This window comes from Oreochromis aureus, linkage group 12 (assembly GCF_013358895.1).
Source record: "Oreochromis aureus strain Israel breed Guangdong linkage group 12, ZZ_aureus, whole genome shotgun sequence".
NCBI lineage: Eukaryota > Metazoa > Chordata > Actinopteri > Cichliformes > Cichlidae > Oreochromis > Oreochromis aureus.
The window spans coordinates 4,024,690-4,045,250 of record NC_052953.1 but is presented as its reverse complement, the minus strand read 5'-3'; the positions used below and the strand labels follow the sequence as shown (position 1 = coordinate 4,045,250).

The 20,561-nt window shown below is 39.6% G+C and overlaps 3 protein-coding genes across 5 annotated transcripts in view; 2 read left to right on the top strand and 1 right to left on the bottom strand.

The window, feature by feature from the left end:
• rusc2 (RUN and SH3 domain containing 2) overlaps window positions 1-2,334 on the bottom strand; it is a 38,037-nt gene extending 35,703 nt beyond the window's left edge. Inside the window, exon 1 of one of the 3 annotated variants that reach the window (XM_031756588.2) lies at window positions 2,124-2,334. The gene's annotated coding sequence lies outside the window, so the exon portion shown is untranslated. The remainder of the gene's footprint in view (window positions 1-2,123) is intronic. The other 2 variants (XM_031756589.2, XM_031756590.2) reach the window with 2 other exon arrangements.
• A 5,193-nt stretch (window positions 2,335-7,527) lies between these two features.
• On the top strand, window positions 7,528-9,419 carry LOC116333379 (mediator of RNA polymerase II transcription subunit 15-like). Its single transcript, XM_039620527.1, has 4 exons — window positions 7,528-7,654; window positions 7,742-7,794; window positions 7,874-9,206; window positions 9,334-9,419. The coding sequence occupies exons 1-3, from the start codon at window positions 7,638-7,640 to the stop codon at window positions 9,196-9,198; spliced, it is 1,395 nt and encodes a 464-aa protein (XP_039476461.1). The 5' UTR covers window positions 7,528-7,637; the 3' UTR covers window positions 9,199-9,206; window positions 9,334-9,419.
• A 2,476-nt stretch (window positions 9,420-11,895) lies between these two features.
• On the top strand, window positions 11,896-13,064 carry LOC116333342. Its single transcript, XM_031756553.2, has 4 exons — window positions 11,896-12,041; window positions 12,121-12,173; window positions 12,269-12,897; window positions 12,979-13,064. The coding sequence occupies exons 1-3, from the start codon at window positions 12,028-12,030 to the stop codon at window positions 12,865-12,867; spliced, it is 666 nt and encodes a 221-aa protein (XP_031612413.2). The 5' UTR covers window positions 11,896-12,027; the 3' UTR covers window positions 12,868-12,897; window positions 12,979-13,064.
• Window positions 13,065-20,561: the final 7,497 nt, after the last annotated feature.

Genomic DNA, 20,561 nt, shown 5'->3' with positions numbered 1-20,561 from the left:
CAAGCACTACCACAGCCTTATAAGTCTAACTGTTACTACTACAGCTATAATCCTAAAAAGAAAATCATCTGTGCCCCACAGGAAGAGCGTAGTAATCCCACAACAGTACAGGCTACAAAATAAACAACATAGTCAAAATAAAAATGCCACAGACTCATAGTGAGGGCTTTATACTGTCAGATAACGCTAAAATTTAACATATACAACAGTGGTCTTGGGAGCATGAAAAGAAAGCAGCTGGTTAAGTTTCTTTTAAATACAATACTGATAAAAACAAAGAAAACAGAGTATATAAAGACGGAGAACTGCAGAGGTCAGTAGGGCTGCATAAAGCTGACAGCTAGGTGTAAACAAATGGATTCAGGTTCTGGAGATTAGAAAGCAAGGCAGAAAAAATAAATTACGTAAGACACGTTGAGCTTTCTCCCTTCCGCTTCTTCCCCCCTGAGATTATCAGGTTGTCTAAAAGAGCACCAGGACAAGTAAACCACCTGGTGTATTAACATCTTGCATGACTTATTATTGCATAAACAATGCAGACAAAACATCTGGATTCCAAAACAAGTATTCTGTTAATCACTAAATCATATAACAACTGACCTGTTAAAAAAAACAAAAAAAACACCACAAAATAGAAACGATGTCACCAAGACATCACACAGTGATCCCTGAGAGAGTGATCAGTGCTGTCACTTTCATTATGTAATAATTTAGTTGGTAAAACTTATACATTAATGTGACCATGACACAACAATGCCTTTCAAATGAGTAATCTGCATCCCCACCATGTCGCATAATGTAATGTAATGCACCTCAACAGATCAACAACAATCCACAAAAAAAAGCAGCAATAGGAAAGAACCTTAAAAAATAAAAGCCTCAGAGAGCACGCTAAAGTAGAGCAACTCTATAAAACTAAATCTAATACGGTTACTCGAGTGTTTTGAAAAACATATTTACAATATACTTTATTTTTTGCCTCTTTTTTCCCGATGCTCTGACAACCAGATTGGCTTGTCTTTTTGCGTCAGCGTCCAACGGACATCTGATCCAAATCTCAGATCAGTGCATCGATAACATTTTAAATCTCCTATTTCCTTGTGTTCTGCATTACCTCTGATGCATAGTAGGGATGGGCAGATCAATACTAAGGATATGAAGCCTTGTTCTGAGTATCAGTAACCAACCTCAGTAGGGTCTATGGCAAAAATGGATCCATCCATCACATATCAGCTCAAACGTAGATAAAAATCAAGTTTTAAATTCCGTGTTATTTATGTTTAGTGCTGTTCTGAGCATTTGCAAGGTTTTCACCCATTTAGTTTAGAATTTACGGTCTTGAACCTTATAATAATGGATCTGAACAATAAAAAACAAAAACACTGTTTGATAATTTTTTAATTTTTTAAAATACAAACATCAGATTTCTATCAGTTGAACTGATCCTGTTTTCTTTATATTTTTATTTATTGCATTTTTGTTTCTTGATCCATCCCATACTCATAACCTGCCTTTTAATAGTGTTTGCTGCACACGTTTATAGTTCTTCGAGTCATCCAAGCTTTTATTTTGTCAATCTTTGGCGGAAGTCATCCCTTTACAATCTTCCTAAGCTGACGCTGTTCGCTATCCCTGTTGTTTCTACTAATAAGGGATCAATATGGTGATGGCACGGTGCAGGCCGCTGGTGTAACCAGTGCAGATGATCCCGAGCAGTCGCAGTTTATTACCGAACATCGCGTCCTTCAGCCCGCAGCCCGCAGCCCCCCTGAAGCCGCGGATAGATGATCGAACATGGATGATGTGTCAGACCGTTACCACGCTGCCTTTGTGCTGCTGCGATTAAAATAAATCCATGTTTATCACGTCAGAAGGCAAACGGGCACATCCATCCATGGAAACTGTCATTTAACCATAAAAACAAGGCGTCTTCTAACACGACACAGCGGTTTGAGGGTGACCATCGTCTGAAAGCAGTCTCCGTCCCTCCCGATCTGACCGAGCGAGGCATCATTTTTTCTGCCTCCGACGCGATGCTGCTGAGCGGAGCCCTTTTCCCTCCGCACCTCTAACCAAATCGCTCACAAAAGAAAACAACAAAAATCACAATTTAATGCACTAACCTCGTCTCGGGGGTCGGCGGTGGTGTTGTTCTCGGTGAAACGCATGTGCAGCTGTGGAGGAGCGAGGCTTGTTTTCTCAGCGACAGACTGCGGGCGGACAGCGTCAGCGGCGCTGCATCGCAGGATGGGCTGGGCTGGAGCGGCACGTCAGCCTGAAGTCACAGCCTGGTCCCAGACTGGATTATCTAACCCTGGGTGGGACAGCTGCCGCTCATTAATAGCCTGTGACCTCAACCAGCGAAGCTTTACTGACTTAATAAATGCACAGCTCACAATCGCATGAATATTGTACGAAGAAAACACAATTTATACTTTATTTCCCCCAAAAGTTGGGAAAGTCCTTTATGACAACGGCTAAAATCCAAGTTAAACACAACATATAACAAAACTTCTCCAGTGGTATATAATTCGGTAAGATACACTGTAACTATTATGGCAATAGTAAAAAAAAAGAGTTAAATTAAAATGCAAAAATAAACAATGTATACATTTTTTAAGTGACTAATAGAATTATATAATTTACAAAAACTATAAATGAAAGAAAAATAGAACAGTAATATAAATAGCACAGTATAACAGATTATAAGGTGGTATTAAAATGACCTGGTGCACACACAGTGTTTAATAAAAAAGTAAAACGAGAATAATAAAATATTGACAGTGGACAAAAAAATTATTCTTTACCCAACGGATCTGTTGCAGGGGCGCCTCCAGAATTTTTTATAGGCTTAACCATGTGGGGGCCACTAAAAATATTGCGGTGGCACAGTGGAAACAGAATTTCCAGTTTTATTATGATGTTGTGAAATATAGGTTCCCTGAAAAATACGGGGAAAAGGAGAGAAAGAAAAGAATTATATGTATAGTTAATTTCCTGCTATTAAACTTTATTTCACTGAAAATAGTTATATATGAAAACCAAATAAGATTTTGAAATCCATAATAATCTGTTTTTAATCGATTAATTGACTGGAAGTCCCAACAATCGCTTTAATGATTCTCAGCAGAGCTGAGCACAAGCAGCTTAAGATTCCCTCTCCAAGAATGGAGTTCACTTTTGGAGCAAACATGTTTAGGAAAGTCAAACACGTGTTGGATCATGTAAGACTGTGAACTGTTGCCTGTCTCTGTGTTGGCCCTGAGATCCACCAGTGATCTGTCAGGATCAAATACCTGTAAATAATATAGTAAACAAATGCTACCATCACTTTGATCAGTAGTTCTTTCACTGGAAATACAGCTTTGAGATTTCAAACCCGACACAGAGACCTTCACGTGTTTACTGGTACAAAACAAAATCATCTTTTGGCATCACATTTATTCAAAACAGTTTTGCTCCATCATTTTCATGTCTAAAAACATCCACAAAATCATCAAGGTTCATGGCTCTAGCCCTTCTTGCCTCAGTGCTTAACGCCCCCAAACTGCTGAGTCGATTGTCACTCATCGTGTTCCTTAAAGAAGATGTGATTAAGCACTGAAAAACTGTGCTCACATGACACAGGTCACGGGAAATGCAAGTGCAATTTGCACTGTTAAAACAGTTCACGAAACAGCTCCCTATATGGCTCAGGGAACATGATAAGCTCTAATAAACTTGTTTATGTTTTGCAGTCTCTCTTTTTTTTTCAAGAATTCATTTTAGTTGGGGAATCTCGTATTCCAGATCGTTGATGTTGCTGTGAGCGTACTGTGCAGCAAATGGAAAAATCTGGGATTTAAAGCTTGTATCCCTTTCATAATAACAGTTTCCTGATGAAAATCTTCTCTTCATCTCAGACCGAAGCATGTCAGTGATTGGAAGGACCAGTTTGAAATGATTCCTTGTCTGTGCTGACCTGTCTTTGAACTACTGGAGTGGAAATATAGTAGGCTTTAAGCCAGAGCTTGGTGTGGCGTGACGGCCTGGAGATACATCACCAGTGTTACCACCAGTGTTTCAACAAGAGCGTCAATAACAGCTGTGCCTAAACTGAGCTGTGGGGACAGCAAAATATTAGACACATGTTTGACCTCACCAAAAACAAAACAAAGTTATAAGAAGACAAACTTTAGATGTACTTAGGCTAACAGAACTCTTGTCTCTACAGCTCTGTCACCATCTCCTCCCTCAGATAACTCTTTCAGCAGACGTACAATGGCAGGTAGTCTGTCCCTCACTGTTCTGCAAGCATTTTTCATACTCACTGTGTTTCTATCAGCCTTTGAAACTCTCTAGGCGGACCTTAAAAAATTTCCCTTTGTACCTCTTGCCACTTTTGGTACCAGAAACAAAAACATAAAGCTATTGGAAAAAAGACAACAACAAAAAACAGTCTGCTCCAGGAATGCATTTCACACTGTCAAGTAATACTAAACTTAAACAATGTGCATTAAAGAGACATAAAAAGCTAATGGGGCTTCAGATTTAACGCGTGCCTGCACACCTGTGTTCTTTCCACTCATTACTGAGGCCCCATCATTTACAAGGTTATTGTTATACCACAAGGTGGTTTCTGTAGTCAGGGCCATACTTCTGCAGTATTTATATAATTTTCAGTGAAAGTGCTGCAGCATCCAGATTCTCTGGAGCTTTAAAGTTGAGGATGCGCCCACACACTGACCCTTTATAATAATATGTTATTACAAAGGACATCTGGTCCTTCTTACTAAGGTCTTTGGTTACATCCACCATTATAATAACAGCCTCACTTTGTGTAATTTCACTAATTATTGAGGAAAGACCCATTTCAGCCAGGCAAGCCATTATTTCATTTTGTGTAGCATGTCCAAGGTATGTGGTATTTCTCTGACCTGTCATTTTTCTTTTTACAGCGGGATCGTGCTTTGCTCGTAGTTCCATAACTGACAGGAGATTTCCTTGATGTTCACCTATCATTGTGTGCTCTCTGTGCCATGTTTTACTTTATATAACCTGTATATTAGTATTAACAATAACAATAAGTATAATAATAGGCAACACAGGATGGAAAAAATCTCTCAACTTTTAATATTAATAATAAGAAATGTCAAAATGAAAACACTTCAGTTCAGACTTTAAAATGAAGCATTTTTTGCAACAATTTTATTTTAAATTACAGTTTTTATGTTTGTTCAAAAACTCTATCATTGCACTCAGTCACAGCAATGTATTTATGCACCAAAATAACTGGATTTTATAGAATTTAGATTTTGAAAAAAACTCATTCAAATGCTGGAAAATAAGGATTTTATGTTTGTTTCTTTTTTGTAACTGTGTTATTTTAGCCAGATTACTTTGAATCTTTACATCCTGTAACTTGATGGAACAAAGCAACTGATATGTGAATACAGTAACTAAAAAATCAGTTGAATTAAAATGAAATTGGCACCTGGGCCTGCAAATTATCTCTTACGGCAGGTTTAAAATTATTTATACCATAAACTAAAATATTAAATGTTTGGCTACAAACAAATAATATGAAATAATCAACCCGTAAAAAAAAAAGAAGAGCTTTTTTTAAACAAAAGACAATTTTGTTGTGTAACCTAACCAACGGGTTTAGTTTAAAAAGGGGTGAAAAAGGGAAAAAATCCAACTTCTGAACAAAGTTATAAACAAATGGCAAAGTTATGCAGGTTGCAATGCGATTGCCTGAAAACGGTATGATTAATTCTACTTGTTGAAAAGCAGCTAATGGCATCTTCATTCTCAAACTACACAACTTTCTATAATATCATTATCTTAGTTCACAAAGATAAGGGTCAACAACCAAACATCTTAGGCTGAAATAAGAATATGAGTGATAAAGGTGAGCAGCCATAACAACATGATGAGCCTCAGCAAAAGACTGGAGGTCATGTAATCTTCCACACAAATGCTGCTGCCAAGCCAAGTGTGGAGAAGAGGAGACAAACAAACCTCTTGTGGATTTTGCAGAAGATTATTTCATTTAGACTATATACTATACTATACTATACTATACTATACTATAGTATAATTTGAAGGACAATCATTTACTTTCAGGTTGGCTGAGGTTCAGGGCCTAGAGTAGGTCATCTACTAACTGCAAGGGTGGTAGTTAAATCCCTTGCTGATCCACTCCGCATGCCAAAGTATCCTTGGGTAAGATACTGATCCTCGAGTTGCTCGATGCATTTAAATGTGAATGTTAGACAGAAAGCATTTAAACGTAGAACTAAAAAAAACTCATATGAATGGGTGAATGAGACATGCTGTATAAAGTGCTCTGAGTACCAGTGTTGAAAATCACTATATAAGAACCAGTCCACTTTCCTTCCCAATGAGATTTAAACTCCAGTTCAGTTTGAGTGGGAATTGCATATGCTGAGCTCCACCTACTGGTTTCCTGATGTTATTGCAATGGTTACCCACAGAAACTAAAGCTGACATGACATTAATGTGAACTGGCCCCATTCCAGTCCAGCCCTGATTTGTACAGCCTTGAGCTCTATGGATAAAGATTATGTCAATTAGTTATCCAGTTATGTTTCAGTTCCATTCAAGCCCTTAAAAAACGCTCCCACTTGTCTTTATTTCCTATGTTATTCTTCAACATCAACATCACCAAAAATATAAACTATTCAAATATGTACAAAATCCTGTTTTGTTGTAACTGAATTTTAAGGAGGGAGAAGCTTCACATCTCAATATGTGTCAATACATCACTCGTATTTCTAACTTCAGCTCTACAACCAGAAGAATGGTTTGGCTTTTTATCCAGTGGCTGTTCTAGACTCTGTTAGGATCTAGGCAAAAACCCACAGAGGGATGGGGTGGGTTCATCACTGTATTCATCACCATTATGTTACAAATAATCTGACACCAACAGAAAGATTGCATGCTCAATCACATCACACAGGATGCTCTGTTGGCTAAGTCAAAGTCAGAGTAAAGAAAAGAAATAATGTCGTGCTACAGGAAGTTCTAATATTCAAGTGTCCCCAACATTTAAGGATAGACTATTTACCATTATATTTAATCATCATGTGCCTAACTCGCTGATTTATTGCTTCTATGGCTTTCATTTCTCCTGTTTTCTCTTTTTTCTTCATCTTTCTTTTTATCTTGGTGTCATTAGATTTATATTTTTTACACAATCATAAATGCCACTTGCACAGAGTGAGTGGAGTCAGGTGGGGCTCTCTTTAGAAGGTCAGGTCTCATACTTTCACTGCAAACTTTGCACACTTTGCCCCTGCTGGAAAGTTAGTTTGTCAGTCCTCAGCGCCACCCACTGGCATCACTAAGCAATTGCCTGGTTCAGAAAGAAGTCTCTTCTCTTCTGAACACCTGTGTATCATAATGAATCTGCATCAGGTGCAAGTAATCTGTCTGTTTCCTGTCAGTTGCTTTGGATGCGAGACCTTTGATTGGCTGTCAAGAGAAGATAAATTGGGTGCCTTGACTCCACCTGACACTGTGCTACAGAAGGAGGGAAGCAGAGTTGTGGTTGTGGTTGTTTTGTGTTGGGTTAACAGACACTAGATTGGGGCTTCTCAAGCTTACACCTGATATTATTTCTGCTTAAAGCAATGAGCTTTATATTTTGGTAATCTCAAATAATTCTTTTCTTGAGATTTATGACTTCCTTTGATGTAATCACAATAGTTTATTCAAATATGATTTTGTTTTTTAGTGTGTTGCTGCCATGGGTACTTCTTGTTGGGGAGCTTCAAGCAAGTATGAAACGTAAGTCTCATGTAAAGCTAAACTTTAAGTAAAGTATGACAAACATGGTTATTCACTGCTAAGTTTCATCTCTTTTCAGCTTCCTATCTTGGCTTTGGAAATGTTGATGCCAGTAAGCAGGTCTCAGGTGACCAGCTTCATCAGTTGCCACACTGGTTCCACCCTTTGCACCAGGACCAGGCCCAGCCTCGGCCTCGGAGCTCTCTTGCTCCTAGCTCTCAGCCCAAGGTCCAACCCCAGTCTCGCAGCTACCTCCCCCAGCCACTGCTGCAAGCTTATGGTTCTCAGCCACAAGTCCAGCCCCTGTCACAGCCCCTGGTGCATGCTCGCAGCTATCAAGCTCAGCCACAGGCTCATAGTTACTGGGCTGAGGCCCACCCCCAGCTGCAGCCTCGCAGTCAAGGCCATCCTGAGATCCAGGGTCCCCCCCAGGTCCGTTCCCACACCCAGCCTCGGAGCTTTCTGATTCGTCCCCAAACCCAACCACAGCCTCGTAGGATTCAGGGCCACCCCAAGACCCAGATGCAGTCCCAGCCTCAGCCTCGTACTTTTCAGGGCCAACCCCAGGCACAGACCGAGCTGCAGCCTCGCAGCTTTCAGGGTCATCCTCAGGTCCGTCCCCAGACCCAGCCTCGTAGCCATCAAGGCCATCCCAAGACCCAGCTGCAGAGCCAGACCCAGCCACAGCCCAGGAGCTTTCAGGGCCATCACCAATTCCAGCCTGAGGGTCATCCCCAGAATCAGTTGCAGCCTCGCAGCTTTCATGGCTATTCCCACCAGCCGCAGCCTCGCATCTATCGTGGCTATCCCCAGGCTCAGCTGAAGTCCCAGCTGCAGTCACAGCCTCAGTCTCGCAGCTTTCAGGGCCATGCCCATCCCAATCCCCAGGTCCAGATCCAGACCCAGCCTCGTAGCCATCAAGGCCATCCCGAGACCCAGCTGCAAAGCCAGACCCAGCCACAGCCCCCTAGCTTTCAGGGCCATGCCCATCCTCAGGCCCAAATCCAGACCCAGCCGCAGCCTCGCAGCTTTCAGGGCCAGGGCCATGGCCATCCCAAGGCCCAGACCCAGCTGCAGTCTCACAGTTCTCAGCCTGAAAGCAATCAGGCTGATTCACTGGCACAACCTCGTAGTTCTCTGGCCCAGCCCCAAGACCAGCTGCATGCTAGCACTTCTCAGTCCCGGGCCCACCTAAAGCCTCGCAGTCATCATGCTCAGTCCAAGACACAGCCTCATAGTTATTCAGCATATCCACAGGCCCATTCTTACTATCAGGCTCAAATCCCAATACAGGCACGCAGCTATCCAATGCATCCTCGGATGATGCGTTACCAGCGCAGACCTCATCTTCAGCCTTGGGTCAGGGCAACTGCCACAAACCACCAGATTCTGCAAGGGGCTTAAACGAAGAGGTATACTCCATAAAACTAGTTGGTGTTTACTTTGTGTTTTTTTTTTTTTTTTTTTTTTTTTTTTTTTTTTTTTTTTCCTTTAGAACCTGCATAAGATCAACACCACTAATCATCTTTCTCATTCTAGGGCCAACATCAGAAGATGGATCATTAACTGCATGGATACAATTAAACTGATCTTTAGGGGAAATGTAAATAAATCTGTCTAGACGAGTCTGTGTGTGGGCTAGCTTATTTATACTTTATAGTAATATCTCAGAGTTGTGACAGCAGGTGGTGCATATTTCAAATTTTGAGCTCAAACTGAAGCCATTCATGTGCAGCATCTACAGCAGGCAAAGAAGAGAGGCTCTGACAGCACGAGTGATGCATAATGACCTGCTCCTCAGTCTGCAGGTGACCCAGTTCAACTGGAACAAGCTGCTTTTATTTTATTTATTTTTTTTAAAAAAAAAAAAAAAAAAAACCCAGGCAAAGAAACAGAACTGCACATCAATACTGGGATTATGACGCTACTGTGGAAAACTTAAACAAAATGGAGACTTTTAGATTGGTTCTGCATATAAAGCCAAAAGTCTATATTTTTCAGCATATAAGTGAAATCTTGATTACTTTTTTGCGTACCTTTTTATTTCTAGACTGCTGTTAACTTAAAAGAGAAAATCCAACTGATTCAGAGCACTATTCAGTCTGGTTACTAGATAAAGTCAGATTTTCTTTGATGTGCACCAGAGACAAATGAGTCTCAGGTGCACATCTAAATTCACTGGGTAACTGCAAGAAAAAAAAAGGCCTTCGTGGAAAACTGCTGCATGCAGTGCACTTGCAATGCTTAACTCCATGTTCCTGTTCAGCAAAGCGACCAAAGTAGTCTCTTTATCAGTTAAGTATCCTCCAGGAGGTGTTAATATAACATAGGTGGTAGAAATAATAAGCTACAAAAATGTACATGTCTCTGATAATTCCCTCGACGGATGAAATGCTGTTTGTCCAAATCCTGGTTTTGGTGGATCTTGTTAAATTGGTTTGAGATGTGGAGGCTGCAGGCATATGACTAATTCCATTTTGTTTGGTGATCCCTCCAAGTCCTTAGCAGAAGCATTCCATGTTTTTGAACTCATTTATTCACAGCACATTTAATCTAACAACTGTTTCCTATCCAGCATACATTGTTCCTACATGTCCATGCTTATGTTCTGCCATTAGGTGGCACCATCTGACATGAAACTTGAGACTGTCGTGGACATGTTGGGACTAAAAGACAAATACTGCAGGGACTAGAACATTTTAATACTTGTTTTAAACTATAAAGAAACCAGTTTTCCCTAAATGGCAAAATAGATTCTTTAAGGAACGGTTTTCTAGAAAGTTGCTTTTACTGAGATGACTTTACACTGTTTCAAAAGTATAACTTGTACTATAATGGTATATTAGTATGAGTTACAATTCTTCTATATCTCATATGTAAAATGACAGCCACATTTTAAGGGTTTAAAGTAAAAGTAAGAATACTACAAATATAACAGCTCCACCTTAAAAGTTTCCGGTCACACTAATGTTCAGAAGTGTGTGTAAATTAAAAGGTTAAAAAATACAGTTGAAAACAAACATTAAGCCACTTCTGAAATGTCAGAGATAAAGTACCAAAAAGGCAGCTGTGAATGCAGCTTGAGTCACTGCAGCAAAAGGTTGATCCTGCGAGAAAGGCCAGAGGGCTGAAGAGGCGAGCCTAGTGATTCTTTTGTCCTGTCTCCCTCCAGCTGTGGCAGATGGCCCCGCCTCTCCCTGAGCCTGGTTCTGCTGGAGGTTTCTTCCTGTTAAAAGGGAGTTTTTTCTTCCCACTGTCGCCAAAGTGCTTGCTCATAGGGGGTTGTCTGAACATTGGTGTTATTCCTCTGTAGTATTTTTAATCTTGAGGTGACTGTTGCTGGGATTTGGTGCTATATAGATAAAACTTAATTGCATTGAATAAAGACCGCCAGTCTCCAGAGGGGTTTCTGTTTCAATAGTCACTACAAGCACAACTGGTTATGTGAGTGTTAAATCATGCTTCAGGTATTTAAAACTCAGAATCAGCTCTGATGTGAACAAAATAAGTTACACTATGAAGTCCAGTGTCCAAAGAACCCCCCAAACATCTGCGTAGTTAATTGTATTTGGTCTAGTTTTAGGCCACGTGTCACCAGATCCTATCATTTAACAGCATAGTACATTTAGTAAGCCAATCTTCTTTAGTTGATTTCTTTTTTTTTAATTTAATTTTTGTATATTTGTTTTTTTTAAATTAGCTTCTCTACATGCAATATTGCATTGACTCTGAGTTTAGTAATTTCACTGCCAGTAGTGATGTGTTATTGTTACCTAACAATAATAAAATTCATTTTAATCTTGTCTCCATTAATTTCAAACAAGAATCTTTAGACAACCATTGTGTGAATCAAACTGGTTGGCATACTGACCACTAAGCTTTTAATTATAAAATAACTCAAACAATAAATGGAAAGCTACCAGATGGTAACCAGAATGTGTCATTTGCTTTATGGCAAATTTGAAATAAGATTGTGGCTTTGATATTGTTCAAAGTGTTTTGCAACAAAGTCCCACAACACCTGTGAATCATGATGAATCTGGTCCAGGTGCAATCAATCCACCTGTTTCCAGTCAATCAGATGGAGGGCAAGAGCTTTGACTGGCTGTCAAAAGAAGATAAATTATGTGCACTGGACCGCTCCTGCCACTGCGCTGAAGGAGGAAAGCAGACTTTTTTGGGGAGTCCAGCGGCCTTTCTGCATGCATTTAGGTCACGTCACTGATTGAAGCCATGAAACTATTATGGTACTGTTTCGTGCCCCCATATAATGGCTATGTCCATTTGAAGTGAAACAGGGTTACTTATACCTGTATTCTTTTCTAGTGCGGTGCTGCCATGGCTACTCTCTGTGGGGGAGCTTCAAGCAAATGTAAAATGTAAGACTACAGCATAATGACTCAAGCTACATCTTAAGTAGAAGATGACAAAATAACTATTTCACTTGTGTCAATCTGAAATCTTCTGTTTTCAGCTTTGTATCCTGACTCTGAAACTACTGATGTGATCAAACCTCAGCAGGTCTCAGGTTACCAGTCCAACCTTCAGTTCCAGCTTCCCAACTATCGGCCCTGGTCACATTTCCAGATTCCTAATTATCAGTCCTGGTCAGATTCCCAGGTTCCCAATTACCAGTCCTGGTTGCGTTCTGAGGTTCCCAACTATAAGCCTTGGTCACATTACCAGATTCCCAACTATAAGCCTTGGTCACAACACCGGGTTCCCAACTACCAGGCTTGGTTGCCGTCCCAGGTTTCCAGGTATCAGGTCTGGCCTCAATCCCCAGTTCCAGCCCACCAATACCAGGTTGAATTCCAGGATCAGGCCTTCCAGAGCAGTACTGTGCCTCAAAGTCAGGGCACCCAGAGAAGGCCTCAGACTTGGAGGCAAGTACAGAATTCCCAGCACAAGTTTCCGACACGTACCCAGAGGCAGGGCTCTCAGCGCAGGCTTCAGATTGAGACCCAGAGACAGGGCTTCCAGGATATCCTTCAGACTCAGCCTCAAAGCAGAACTTGGCCTTCTCCTAGGGGCAGGGCTTTTCCCATAGACAACCATCAAGCTTGGAAATAGGCTTAATTAGAGCACAGGAGGATGCTCAAGGTAAGACTGGCATTTACTTTCTAATCTACTGTTGTGCTTTTAACATAAGATCAGCACCCTTAATTATTTTTCTCATTTCAGATATGTCAGAAAATGCATCTTTAACTACTTGGACCCAATTAAAATTATCTTTGTAAAAATAGTAATAAAAAAACTTCTATTTGTTACTTGCTGTGAAGCAAATCTCTTCACTCCTGGAACTGAGAACTTCTGTACATGCTGTACAGAAGTGTCTCAGAGGCCAAACTGCTGATCTACTTTACTAGCTTGCACCTACTGCAGACATGTGCATCTGCTCCAATGAGGTGTCGGTTGAGGGAGATTACTGTCTTTGCTCCATACAGTGAAGGAAAATGGAGAGTGTGGTATTGGATGAGGGTGCTCTGTTTGGATGGAGCACTGCTGAGCATATTTTAGGTTAATTTCCCCCTTTTTAGATGAGGGTCTTTGTAACAAAGTTAAGCTATTGGGTTTGGCTGGTTTAAAGGGTGACCCACTACCAAAATACTAAGTAAATGAGTCACTTCTAAAGGCCACTGAAGCTGTTTTGTTCTCACATGTTGGCCAACAACTTAACAAAAGGTTGGCCTTTTTGTCACCCACATGTCGATTCCTAGAAGTATTTCGAGTTTTGCAACAAAGCGAGCAAACCTACGATGGTGCTTGGGTTCGATCATGAATAGTCTAACCTTTGTGCCTCCCTGACTTCTAATTAAAATCAAGAGTAGTGGAACTAAAATCAGATTAGTGATGTTTTGCTGCAGCGTTTAAAGTTTGTCTTAACAGGCCATTCACCACCTGAATTTTCTGCTTTGCATGAATCAGTGAATTTGAAGTTGACACATTCCTTGTGGTATATTTGACACTTACAGTTTGGGTATCGTGACTTCCCCCTGCCGCTTGACAAATTGGAGAAGTCAGCCCAGCAACTGTCCTGCAAGGTTTTTAGTAATGTATTTATGGTATTTAAAGGGGACCTGTTATTCTTCCCAACTCTAAATTGTTTTGGACTGGTGTGGCTCTTTAGCTTATCCTCTTCCTGAAACGAGCTAAACTAGCAGAGGGTAGAACACAGAAAATACATGAATGGAGAAACTGAAGTTCATACAGAAGATTATGAGTATTGCTGTGAAACTCTGCTTGGGTTTCATTTTCAATCAATTCGATGGTGACAGTCTATTCGCCAGTCAACTGACAAATGCTTGAGCCCCAAGGTCAGTGGGTGGCCCGTGAAGACTGAGTGGCAAAGCAGAAACCTGACTTGCCTAATTGGGGCCCACCTCCCTCCTTGTAAGCAGTATTCCTAATTTTGTTCAAGCAAACTCAATTTCAAGGCCAACACAAGAAAAGAGAGAAGAGGGGGGGCATATGATAAATAAATATAATGCTAAATGCAGCTAATCTGGCCTTAAATTTGGGGGAGAAATATGAGCAGAAATCTGTGCCATCAGAAACTGAATTTGAATAAGTTAAATTTGAATTGCTCAGATTGAATCTGACTTGAATAAATACTTGAATAAAAGCTTTTAAAAACTGAATATGAATTGGCCTAATTTGAAATTCAATTTATTGGTTTGAAAATGATCATCACTAAATTGAAATTGAATTTTATTTTTGAAAATGAATTCATTTGCTTTGAAACTGTATTTTATCCTTTAAAAATTTAGTTCTCGAATAATTTCAGATTCACTTCTCACCATTCAGTTTCAATTCCAAAATTCAGTTTTTTTGGAACTTACTTCCGGTTCAAGATGAGCGCAGATTAATAGAACTACGTTTTACTAGCGGACCGAAAGTGTTACTGACGGGAATCTACGTCGTCTTGAGCTGAATTAAGACTTCAGAAGTCATTCATCATGTCGAATGACCAGCGGATAAACTCTCAGGTTGGTAATAAATGTATTACATGTATAAGAACAAGCGTCATGTTAACAATTGATAGCGGTACAGTAACTTTTATGCTTATTGTAGCTGTTAGCTAAAAACGCTAATTTAGCCTAGTTTGCCCTGGATTCAGCTTTGACAAACAAATATGATCGACTGTTTCTAGTAGAATTCCAAAGTTGTCATCTTGTACCCTGTCAGAGCCCTGTATGTTTGTAGAGACCCCTACAGTAGGGAAACATGCAGAACAGTGTCCAAACCTTTGTATTTGAGCTTTATTTATGTCTTACACAGCATCCCAACTCTTTAGCTAACTTAATAACTTTAGCTAAAGTGAATAGTTAGTCTAATTCATTAGTGCAGCATTACTGGATCACCTCTGTTTGAAGTGATATAATATGATATACAACTATCACTGAAACAGCAAACTTTGTAAACAAACAACACTTCTCATTCTCTAAACGTTTGGCCACAGCTGTAGATTACACTATCAGTGCTTGTTCACTCTTGACAATAATTACATTTCTAAATTATCATTGTGCATTTACAGGTAAACAATATCTAATATTTTATTTAAATGACTGCTTTGTCTTTGAAAAGGTGAAGAGCCTGAGGCAGGTGACAGTCCAGTTCTACTCCACGTACATCCTTACGGTGGCTCACAGGACAAGGCCACATTCCTGTCCTGCCAGAAGAGAAGTTTTGCATGTTTCCCTACTGTAGGGGTCTCTGCAAGCATACAGGGCTCTGACAGGGTACAAGATGACAACTTTGGAATTCTACTAGAAACAGTCGATCATATTTGTTTGTCAAAGCTGAATCCAGGGCAAACTACGCTAAATTAGTGTTTTTAGCTAACAGCTACAATAAGCATAAAAGTTACTGTACGGCTATCATTTGTTAACATGACGCTTGTTCTTATACATGTAATACATTTATTACCAACCTGAGAGTTTATCCGCTGGTCATTCGACATGACGAATGACTTCTGAAGTCTTAATTCAGCTCAAGACGCTGTAGATTCCCGTCAGTAACACTTTCGGTCCGCTAGTAAAACGTAGTTCTATTAATCTGCGCTCATCTTGAACCGGATGCAAGTCCCAAAAATCTGAATTTTGGAACTGAAATTGAAACTGAATGGTGAGAGTGAATCTGAAATTATTCGAGAACTAAATTTTTAAAGGATAAAATACAGTTTCAAAGCAAATAAATTCATTTTCAAAAATAAAATTCAATTTCAATTTAGTGATGATCATTTTCAAACCAATAAATTGAATTTCAAATTAGGCCAATTCATATTCAGTTTCTAAAAGCATTTATTCAAGTTACAATTCAGATTCAATCCGAGCAATTCAAATTCAGTTTCTGATGGCACAGATTTCTGCCCATAGAGAAATGCCTGATAAGCTTCCACTAGCATAACATTATTTATTAACTTTGACCTTTAACATTGGTTTAACTTGCAAAGCAAGCAGCTGTGGTTGGACCACTGAAGCAACATGTTAGCAAAATGTGTCTCTGAAAAATTTTTGTAGTTATAAATTTCACTCACTTGCAGTCAAAAGCTTTAGAGGTTTTTCTTTTGTTTAAAGTGTATCCACTTGTTCAAATTCTGTCGTGAAAACCTGCCAGTTTGAAAAATTGAAAATTCAAAAGGCTAAGGAAGTTTTCCACTTAATGCGCATCTCCAGAGGAACTTTGGCTCTTGTATCCCCCTTTTGGAAGATTTTTTTTTTTTTTTTTTTTTTTTTCCGTTGTGATGTAAATGGAGACGGTGTAGATCACAAATGAGGCCCATCCGAAACCTCTGAGATGAGTTTGTGTTCAGTGGATGGTCAGTATGCTGGAGAAGATCATGTGATATAAGGATCATGGCAGCAATGTATGCAAGCAAGATAAATAGTATGGTGGATTATATAAGAGGATTATGAAAAAACAGACATGTTTGTATATGTAACATGAATAAAAGTGCAAAACTGTAAATGCTGTGATCTTCTGTATAATGCTATATGAGTTGGCTCGTTGGTATCTGGTGTATTGCTGTCCTTCCAAACATCACTCTTATTTTATTCTGGAATTGGTTTTAATTTATTTTCAGAATGACTGTGTCTCACGTCAGAATGCAGAAGTTTCATTATTCAAGTCTGAGTTGTTTGTATTTTGCTTTGTTCAGAAACTTAGTCCAGTAAGAACAGAGCTGAAAGAAAAGCTATTAACCTCTCAGGGAAGAGTCAGGGCAGACTGTGAGGCAGTGCAATAAGGAGAGACAAGCTGGAAGAACTGAACGTGATTTACTGAGCGTACAAATGAATGTATCTGGCGATTAGATTCCGATGGGCCATCATGGCAGAATGGAGTCAAAGCTGTGACTGGATTTAGGACGGGACACCCATGGCGTCTAGATGCTGGTGGTGGTGAAGATGAAGATTGAGGCTTGGATGGAGCTCTTACTGAGGTGCCTGTAAGATGGAGGTGGGTTGCATGAATGAGAATCTGAAAGGGAGAATGACGGAGAGCATAGATTTAAACCATGCAAAGTGGAGGCTGATTAGCTCAGAGAAGGTGGGCAGGAAGATGACTGGACTAGAGCACAGATGTTAGTATTGAGACAGCGTGCGAAAGTGGTAAAGAACAAAAATCTGCCCAACACGCAGGAAAGCAGGCAGATGAATGATGACCGATCTTCCTTACTGAACTTATGCATAAGCTTCATATCTTTATAGAACTAATGCCAAGAACTGAAACATCCACTCTGTGGTGCGTTTGAGTGACTACCTTTGGGTTGTTGGCTTAGGAAGTGTTGCCAGAGTAAAAGACTACATCTCTTGCATCCTAATTCCTGTTGATATGCTTAAAGACAGTTAATATGTTCTTTATCTTGAATTTATGTTTTAATTCTCTAAATATTCCTGTACATGAGGTTGAAGGAGTTTTGTGTACAATAATAATAATACTGAGTTACGCTACCTCTGGTGATCAGTTTTCTGTTTCGTATTGTTGTTGCTGTTGGGTTTCTCTTTCCTTCCAGCCTCCTCCCTCCTGTGTTCCTCCTGTATGTTTCACTGTGTGTTCATGTCTTTGTGTTGAGTAGTTATCTTTTGGGTTATTTCCTGCTTTACTTTGACTGTAGTTTCTTGTGAGCTACTTTGAGTTTTACTTCCCCTTGATGACTGTCTTGATTGTCTACACCTGTGTCTCGTTCCTTCAGCTGATTCCGCTCCTCTTTGTGTATAAGTGGTCCAGTCTTCCTCTCCATCTTTGTCACAGGGCTTTCTCTGCGTCCTTCTGTGTACACCTGCTGTTTGGGATTTCTCTTTGCTCTCTGGCTGCATCAACCCAAATAAAAAGACTGACATTTTGCTGCAGTTCTGCAAATCCTGACAGTCTCAGCCTCGAGTCCCCAGGTACCAACCACAACCTCAGTGACTGGTCTGTAGCTAAAGGTACCCAGCTACTAGTCTTAAGCCTTTTCTCAGTTCTCTAATTTGTGCCTTCTCATCTCCTCTGTCCTACTTCAACAAAGACGCGGTATGGGAAATGGGGGGGGGCGAGGATTAGTCTACAACATGCCAACCAATTTTCCACAAATGCATTTTTGCAACAAAGACCGCAGTGACTTCTTTAAAAGCCTTGCGCCTGTGCGCCCAGCCAGCAGCCCAATAGCTCCTGCAGACCTGTGTGCTGGGCCCAGACTGAAAAGGGCCAAGCAGAAGGATTCAGAGGGGAGAGTTCAGATAACATGATTGTAGCTTATAGTGCAAAGTGGATGCTTTGTTGTGATAACATTTTCACTCTTTTAGAATGAGTGACTCATTTCAGCTGTGCAACTGTGGATGATATCTTGGAGATTAATTAAATCTCATAGTTGAAGAGTAACAAAAATGAATTTTGTCCTACTTTGGTGTGTGGATGACTCAAAGGTGAAATTCGAAAACGCACAAGCTTTAATGCACCTGAAACTGACTCCAGATGTAAGTGATTCAGAGCACACTCATCTTATTTGTTAAACTAACTGAATGATAACTGAAAAGGTGCTCGTCAGGGATTTCATACTGGGTGCTTTGGCAGAATGCCTCCATCCACAGCTCAGCAAATGCTTTGAACTGCATTTAGAAGCATCACTTATAACAAAGACAGCCTAATGCTCTGCACATCCTCACTTGTTCCAGTCTTTTTCTTGCTAATTTGATTTGACCACTTGATGAATACTCAGTCCTCCCAGTGATTCCTGGTGATGCCTTTACTGGCAAATGTTTATGCTATGTAGTGATCACATATAAATGTCTGTCCTGTTTTTGTTACGTTCTGAAGCTACTGGTTTTAAAAGTGCCATTTTTTAAAATCAGGGGACAGAGCCCTCCATGTTTTATTTTTTGTATTTAAAAGACTCTCATTAGGGGTTATACAAACTATATCTCCAAGTTACTGGACTAACATTGTCATCAATAAGCCAGGAAAGCATAAATTTAAACAGGACTTCAAACCCTTTTTTTCACAACCTTTTCACAAGTTTCTGTAAATCATCTAGCATCCTTCTACATGCTGTTGAATCATGGGGTGTAACTTTTTTTTCACACGCTGCATCTACAGTTTTGCAGATGCAGTGTGGTGTAATGTTGAGTGTTTTTCATCTGAGTGTTGTTCTAAAATTTACCTAATTTTAAAACCTGCTAAAGACCAAATCATCTCCTGATACCTTAGAGCTGAAAGAGTGCGTACTTTCTTTTTACCATGACTGTATGTATATATGTAGAGGTGCTGTAGTTATGAATGCCTATCAGCCACACTTCTGTTTTTACTATAAGGCTTAGCCTTTTCAACAAGCTATGCAGTTCAATGAATAGTAGCATGTGTTGCAGGGCTTCAGTTTCCTCTACCATTACCACAATCTCATGTTTGCCTCAATAGGAGGTATTTTTCTTCTTCTCTTTGGTCCATTGTTCTTCCTTTCTAAACCCTCAAATGCATCAGGGGAAATCTCATGGCTTGTTCCATATTGCAAATGGGATTCTTAGAAACTGCTTAAGAGATTTCTAATGCACAGCAACATTTATAAATCACATGTAAGGAGACTGGAAATATAAGGCCATGTTCAAGTGCGAATCTAAGAATATTTTGATGAAGGAGAGCCATTGATTCATGTTTCTGTAGAGCTGTCAGCCTCTCAAAGTTTTCAGTAACACTTCGTATTAAGGCCCGTGACAAAGGGTGTAATTCCCCTGTAATGTATTTTATTTTAGATTACAATGCAATTGTATTTACCTACTAATACCTAAAGGCAGGTACACTAGAATAGCAGGTAACAATTCAGGTTTTTACAGGAAACCGAAATATAAATTAAATTAAATTTAAATTATAAATTATAGTGTAAGATAATTTTGAAGAAAAAGAAAAGAAAAAACAATGTCTCCCCATCTTAGATCATAAATACCATATTACTGAGTAGAAATAAATCTTTCCTTTTTTACATCTGCACTTAATATTCATTATGTTAATGTGCATGATGGATGTTCAAAATTATGCAGTACTTCAAATTACTTACTGTATAATTTGTTTTTCCTTTTCTGTAAAATACCTCAAATTGTGCAATATTTAAAATGACTTCTGCACTGCCAAAAATGACTTACGTGTCACTTAAAATACTTATAGACTTCTTTACTTAGGCTACTTTATTTAAATATATAGTTATTCTTTGTTTCTTGTAAAAACTTTACTTGTTAACCCCTTATTTTAGTGTACGTGCCCTTAAGTATTAGTGGGTAAATATAATTACTTTGTAA